General features: G+C 40.4%; 1 protein-coding gene across 2 annotated transcripts; it reads right to left on the reverse strand.

Moving 5' to 3' along the window:
* Positions 1-533: 533 nt before the first annotated feature.
* Positions 534-6927, reverse strand: LOC134299134 (zinc finger MYM-type protein 1-like). 2 transcript variants are annotated; one of them, XM_062980932.1, is made up of 3 exons: positions 6619-6924; positions 3345-3707; positions 534-3163 (listed from the first exon to the last, which is right to left on the reverse strand). In XM_062980932.1, the coding sequence occupies exons 2-3, from the start codon at positions 3702-3704 to the stop codon at positions 914-916; spliced, it is 2610 nt and encodes an 869-aa protein (XP_062837002.1). In that variant the 5' UTR covers positions 3705-3707; positions 6619-6924; the 3' UTR covers positions 534-913. The 2 variants fall into 2 exon arrangements, with proteins under 2 accessions (XP_062837002.1, XP_062837001.1); XM_062980931.1 differs by having other exon boundaries at positions 3345-6927.
* Positions 6928-7652: the final 725 nt, after the last annotated feature.

Raw genomic sequence — 7652 nt, forward strand, 5'->3', positions numbered from 1 at the left:
TTTAGGTGTTAAATTTCCTATGTTCCCCGTTAATAGCTTTTCTCGTAATCACTATACTCTGATGTTGCTTGGCCTAATATATGCTGGTTTTCATCTGTGAAATGTTAGAGGCTACTTTTTGAGAGCATGAGGGATGAGGAACTACACAGACAAGACCTTATACTCCGCCTGCGTGCTATAGGTTACTTAAGCTAAACATCATACTACGTACATTGTTCAGTCCATCTGCCCAGCTATATATGTTTGTACTGGCAATGTATGTTATTAAGACAGAGATGTGACTAATGTGCTCTAGTACAATACCACTTGTGTGTGTTCAGGTAACTTCAAACTTATAGCTACCCTAAGACATGGGGTTTTCTTAGCAAAATTTGTTCAGAAGGGATTTTCCTTTGCCTTCCACTGATACAGATAAATAGGGACTTGCCCAAAATCGCCCAGTGGGTTCTCACAGCCAAAGGGAGACTTGAACGTTGATCATAGCTCAATTCTCACCAGGGCCGGCCCAAGGAAATTTTCAAGTGTAAGCGAAACAGGATTTTGGTGCCCCCCCCCAAAAAAAACCCCCAATCACCGAGAAATAAAAGGTAGAAGGTAGAGGTGAATAGAATGGATAAAAGAGTTTTCCTTACAACCAGAAGTTTATTAACAACATTATGTTCATATAGTAACATTACATAGAATTAACTCCAATCTTAATAAATAATAATAATAATAATAATAATAATAATTTAATAAATAAATATTTTAATAAACTTTGCAACAATTTTAATTTTTTAACATCCAGTTTTCCTTAACACAAATAATAATAATAATAATTTAATAAATAAATATTTTAATAAACTTTGCAACAATTTTAATTTTTTAACATCCAGTTTTCCTTAACACAAATTAACTTGAACACTTGTAAAAATTAAAACCTGATTTTTCTGACTTTCAATTTGGAAAACTCATGTACTAGGGAATCTGTGTCCATGTCATCCAACAAGCTATTTTCAATGGCCAAGGTTGATAGTCCACTCAAGCGCTCTTGACTCAAAGTAGATCTTAAGTAATTTTTTATAAGTTTCAATTTTGAAAAACTCCTTTCACCGCTGGCCACGGATATTGGAAGTGTTAACAGAATTCTCAATGCAGTGTAGACATTTGGGAAAACATCCTCCGAACCATGATTTATAAAAGACAAGGCATCAGCTGGGAGACTTCCAGGGGGAAGCATATCTGCAAGTAATTGTAGCTCTGTATACAGATCACCAGCATTCACATCGTGGTCTTCTCCATCTGTCAAAACAGTTTCAAGGCGTTGACAGGCGTACTTCAATTCTTTTTCATTCCAACATTTCCCAAGGCTTGAAATGTCATACAGAAATTTGAAACTTCCACTATGGTTGTCCATTAGCTGAAATCTCTCCTTTAATGAGGATATTGCTGTGTCAAGCACAACAAAAAAAAAGTTCACTTTAAAAGACTCTTTGCCAGAATGTACAGCTTCATCTTTACATTCATACGAAAATTGTCTGCTTACTTTTCTCGGTCGAGCTTCCTGTTCGTTTTCAAAGTCGGCAGTAGCATCGATTTTTTCTGCCAGTTCCTTTGCATCTGTAATGATGCTATTTAGACCTTCTTCAGATCTCATCCTTTCTAGAAAACTTTTCACACTCTTAATAAGAGCCATAGAATTTTGAAGATCGATTGACACTTTTTGCAACTGTTTACTAACAATATTTATCTTGTGCAGGATCTCATGCCATGTCACTATGCTGCACAGAAATGTGAAGCTTTGCAGTCTTTTAAGAAGAGCACCAGCACGGCTCCTACAGAGTCCATCAAATTTCTGATCATGAGAAGCTTCATATACGGCATCATATACTTCTTCAATATGGAACCTCAAAGGCAACAATGCTTCGATTCTACTTTCCCACCTAGTACTGCTAAGTGGTTTGAGTGTGAGAGTTGAAACATGCTTCAACAAAGTACCCCATCTTACTGGGGAACCTGAAAAAAGGTTATAGAGGTCTTGTACGGTGGCGAAACAGTCTGCTGCAATCTTGCAAGACATAGCTGCATCATTTATGACCAAGTTCAGGGAGTGGTTTCCACATGGTACATAAAAGGCTCTAGGATTTAAATCAAGGATCCTCCTCTGGACTCCAACATGTTTTCCCTTCATTGCAGAACCATTATCATATCCCTGGCCTCTCATGTTTTTTAATGGAATACGTCGTGCTTCCAACTCATGGAGTAATATTTCTGTCATACCTTCACCTGAAGGACTGGCAACAGGAACAAAGCCTAAAAAATGTTCCTTAATCAAGATATCTTCATTTGCTTTACATGTAACAAATCTAACCACCAACGTCATTTGTTCGGTGTTGCTAATATCTGGTGTGCAGTCCAATATAATAGAATAATATGTTGCCTCATGTAGTTGTTCCAAAATATTATTCTGGACCTTGCCTGCCAAGAAAGAAATAAACTCGTTCTGGACATTTTTACTCAAATAGTGGACATGTGTTTCTTTGGAAGTGATTCTTCTCACATGTTCAGCCATCGGATCATCAAACTGTGCTATATGTTCTATCAATTTTAAAAAGTTGCCATTATTAGGTTCAAATAGAACATCTTTTGTCCCTCTAAATGGCAATCCTTGAACCCCCAAAAACCGTGTAGCACATAGCAAGCGTTTCAGAATTTGATCCCAATGTTTAATTTCAGCATTAATAAGTCTTTCATGCTCTGCATCAATAGTTTTGTTTAAATGCAAACGTTGCGAGAGCTCACGCCAAGATGAACGGTTTTCCATATGAGGACGGGATTTCTCGTGACCGCTCAAAAGCCTGCTCAAGTTCCGCCAGTTAGAAAACCCTTGGCTACCTGCAAGACTGGATGTGTCGTTTCCAAAAATTTTGCAAGTAATACAAAACACTGCATTTTTAGATACAGAATACTGTAGCCAATATCTGTTGACACGCTCTCCATTACACAACTTCCTTGAATAATGAAATGGGGAAAATTTTCTGCCATGAATGTCCTTAGGAAACTTTATGCCTCTGACTTGCTGTGGTCCTCGCTCAACAATTATTTTCCGTGCCTCATCAGTTATTTTGAGTGGCCACTCTCCACAATCATTGGAAAGAAATAACAAAGGGTCTCTTCTTTGTTCCTGAAAAAAAAGGGGGGTGTATGTTAACTTCTAGAAGTTTTTCTAAGATGTAATGCAATGCAAGATCAATAAGTATAATACCTCGTTATGCAATCTTTAAATAAAAAATGAACAAGACAGGCCAGGGCCAATTATATTTCCCAAAAATCTGCACTAATATTTTTAAATTGAATCTACTTACCGATTCAATAGCTTGCCGACTAGTAGATGGCAGGGCTGCATCTCTTAATGAATCCTCATCCACATCTTCAGTGTCAGTCCCAGTAATGCCAATACAGGAAGGTGGTAATGGTATTGCTGAAGTTGCAGTGAGAAGGTCTTGACTGGTTGATGGTCCTGGTAGAGGCTCAGAGATTGGTATCTTTCCGTCATCAGCATGATCTGATTCAGTCAATTTAGTTGTCTCTGGCTTTCCTGTCTGGCATGATGGTGAAGTCGTGAAAAACCTTTTTAATGCTTTAGCTTGACTCTTGTCTTCTTGGCTATGCTGCAACCTCCTTTTACGATGAAATGCTCCCGATGGCTTCTTCTTGCTTGACATTTTCTGCTAAGAAACCCAACTCGTCATATAAGGAAGGGGACTGACGCAGAACAACTTTTAGCTTATGACAACACAGCAGAAATACAGCCTGCAGCTCCATCCAAGAACAGTAGAGTCTCATTTATCCCACATAAACGGGCCAGCAGAGCGTTGGATAATCAAAAAATGATGGTTAGCATGGAATAGCCTTGCTAGACCTGGTTATGGACCAAGCATTTGAGCATTATTCCTTTTCATGCTATACTTGAGAACTGTTTAAGTACAGCAGAGACTCTACAGTAGAGTCTCTACTGTAGAGTCTCACTTATCCAACATAAATGGGCCGGCAGAACGTTGGATAAGCGAATATGTTGGATAATAAGAAGAGATTAAGGAAAAGCCTATTAAACATCAAATTAGGTTATGATTATACAAATTAAGCACTACAACATCATGTTATACAACAAATTTGGCAGAAAAAGTAGTTACATGTGTAGTAATGCTATGTAGTAATTACAGTAGAGTCTCACTTATCCAAGCCTCGCTTATCCAACGTTCTGGATAATCCAAGCCATTTTTGTAGTCAATGTTTTCAATACATTGTGATATTTTGGTGCTAAATTCATAAATACAGTAATCACTACATAGCATTACTGTGTATTGAACTACTTTTTCTGCCAAATTTGTTGTCTAAAATGATGTTTTGGTGTTTCATTTGTAAAATCATAACCTAATTTGATGTTTAATAGGCTTCTCCTTAATGCCTCCTTATTATCCAACATATTCGCTTATCCAACAATCTGCCGGCCCGTTTATTTTGGATAAGTGATACTCTACTGTACTGTATTTACAAATTTACCACTAAAATATCACAATGAATTTAAGACACTGACTACAAAAACATTGATTACGAAAAGGCAGACTGTGTTGGATAATCCAGAACACTGTATAAACGAATGTTGGATAAGTGAGATTCTACTTTAATATGAAATAATTACTGGGATAGAATAATGCAGAACAATATAATCTCTAAAACCAGGACAATAAATAAAGACCAACAGTCTGAAAGCATTCCACAAAGGAAACAATCAGGGCTAGCTAACACCTCCCAACAAAGTATTCCCATCATCAAAGTCTGATAAATCCACTGTTTTCTCACAGCCACAGACAGTACAAGCACATAACATATCGCAAAGAACACAACTCTGAAAACAGGGGAATTCCACACAGGAAACATTCAGCGCCAGCTAACACCGCCCAACAAAAAATTCACTCAGGGAGGAAACAGTCAGGCTTTAAAGCTGCAAGGCTTACATCCTAATCATTTTCCCTAATTGCAGCATTCATGCTTGCATCTAAAAGCCAAAAAAAAAACCAATTAGAAATATTGTATATTCACAACCTTTAGGAAATAATATCCCCTGATGGCACAGCGTGTTAAAGCGCTGAGCTGCTGAACTTCTGGACCGAAAGGTTTGAATTGGGGGAACAGAGTGAGCCCTCACTTTTAGCCCCAGCTTCTGCCAACCCAGAAGTTCAAACACATGCAAATGCGAGTAAATCAATAGGTACTGCTCTGGAGGGAAGGTAACACCGCTCCATGCAGTCATCCCACATGACCTTGGAGGAGTCTACGGACAACGCTGGCTCTTTGGCTTAGAAATGGAGATGAGCACCAACCCCCAGAATCAGACATGACTGGACTTAATGAGGTATGGATACCTCACAATCTTTGAGGATGCCTGCCATAGATGTGGGTGAAACGTCAGGAGAAAATACTTCTGGAACATGGCCACACAGCCCGAAAGACATACAACAACCCTGTGATCCCGGCCATGAAAGCCTTCGACAACAAGTTTACCCTTTACCTTAACTACCACCAATTCCTCAATACAGTAGAGTCTCACTTATCCAACACTCACTTATTCAACGTTCTGGATTATCCAACACATTTTTTTAGTCAATGTTTTCAAAACATTGTGATATTTTGGTGCTAAATTCATAAATACAGTACTTACTACATAGCATTACTGCGTATTGAACAATTTTTTTCTATCAAATTTGTTGTCTAACATGATGTTTTGGTGCTTAATTTGTAAAATCATAAACTAATTTGATGTTTAATAGGCTTCTCCTTAATCCCTCCTTATTATCCAACATATTCGCTTATCCAACATTCTGTTGGCCCGTTTATGTTAGATAAGTGAGACTCTACTGTTCTTTATTTCCCAGAACAGAACACCATACTTCGCCACAGCAAAGCGTGGTTGGGCACAGCTACTTTATTATTATATAATATATGTAATTATTAAAACTATAAATCCCAGCAACTACAACTCCCTACTCAATTAATTTTTTAACATAACATAAAATCACCAACTACAACTCCCAAAACAAGGGATTAAACAGAAAACATGTACTTTTATAGAAAGCATGTACAAATTAATATTTAAATATGTATTTGTATCACATATCTGAAATTATTTCTCACATTACTACAGAAATGATTCCATAGATGGAAGAATTAACACATTAGAATGCACACACATTAGAAATTGGCCCATCCACTTCCTTATTTTAATCTATGCTTCCATATATTTTATACTGTTTACTTTTTGTACAAATGATACACACAGTCAACTGTGTCATGAGAGATGCCTCCCACAGGATGGTAACATAATTAAACATCCAGTTGTTCCCCTGGGCAAGGTCCTTGCATAATTGTGAGCCAATTATCTCACACCAGAAGCGACTTGCAGTTTCTCAAGTCACTCCTGACAACAAAGAAAAAATAAAATAAAACTGATTATAGTAGTAAGAAGCTAGGAAACATGAAAGCACAAGAGCAATGCCCATCCATTTTGAGAAATAATGTAAGATTGACTTGTAAGTTTAGTTGCAACTTGTTGTCACTAATTCAGACAGCCTTGATTACCTTGCTCAGAAGGCTGCTGGAGACCTGTGGTATCCCTGAGCCTTGATTCTTTATGTTAAACGATTGTTTGGCTGGTTGTCCTTGTCAGTCCCCACACACCACACGCCTCGTGCAAATGTTTTTTTTTTTCAGTACGCATGCACAGCGTGGGCTATGGTATTGCGCATGCGTAGAAGGTAGGTTGTTAGTGTCTAGAAGCTTCCACGGGCGAAATGCGCTGTGCGCATGCGCCCAGCCAGAGAGGCCATTTTGCCCTTAGTCTACAAACTAAGGGCAAAAATGGCCTATCTGGCAGGGCGCATGCGCACAGCACAGCTAGGCCATTTTGCCCTTAGTAACAAACTAAGGGCAAAAATGGCCTATCTGTGCTGTGCGCATGCGCACAGCCAGAGAAGCCATTTTTGCCCTTAGTTTGTTACTAAGGGCAAAATGGCCTAGCTGTGCCGTGCGCACGCGCACAGCACAGCTAGGCCATTCGGGCCTGACTTCCTGGTCGCGGCCGGCGACCGCCCGGGCGATCGCCGGCCGCGACCAGGAAGTCAGGCCCGAATGGGCTATCTGCGCTGTGCCCGTGCGCACAGCGCAGATAGCCCATTCGGGCCTGACTTCCTGGTCGCGGCCGGCGATCGCCCGGGCGGTCGCCGGCCGCGACCAGGAAGTCAGGCCCGAATGGCCTAGCTGTGCTGTGCGCGTGCGCACAGCACAGCTAGGCCATTTTGCCCTTAGTAACAAACTAAGGGCAAAAATGGCTTCTCTGGCTGTGCGCATGCGCACAGCCAGAGAAGCCATTTTTGCCCTTAGTTTGTTACTAAGGGCAAATTGGCATAGCTGTGCTGTGCGCACGCGCACAGCACAGCTAGGCCATTCGGGCCTGACTTCCTGGTCGCGGCCGGCGACCGCCCGAGCGATCGCCGGCCGCGACCAGGAAGTCAGGCCCGAATGGCGCCCCTAGCAGCCAGCGCCCGAGGCGGCCGCGTCCGCGGCCGCCTAGTAACAACCGGCCCTGATTCTCACCAACTACATTACCTTATCAT

Source organism: Anolis carolinensis, chromosome 5 (assembly GCF_035594765.1).
Source record: "Anolis carolinensis isolate JA03-04 chromosome 5, rAnoCar3.1.pri, whole genome shotgun sequence".
Lineage (NCBI taxonomy): Eukaryota > Metazoa > Chordata > Lepidosauria > Squamata > Dactyloidae > Anolis > Anolis carolinensis.

Excerpts from the sequence above, each read along its gene's own strand:
- LOC134299134 (XM_062980931.1), bottom strand. The coding sequence starts at position 3,704 with ATGTCAAGCAAGAAGAAGCCATCGGGAGCATTTCATCGTAAAAGGAGG. Across the intron at positions 3,164-3,344 it reads GTCGGCAAGCTATTGAATCG|GAACAAAGAAGAGACCCTTT; the intron begins GTAAGTAGATTC and ends CTTTTTTTTCAG.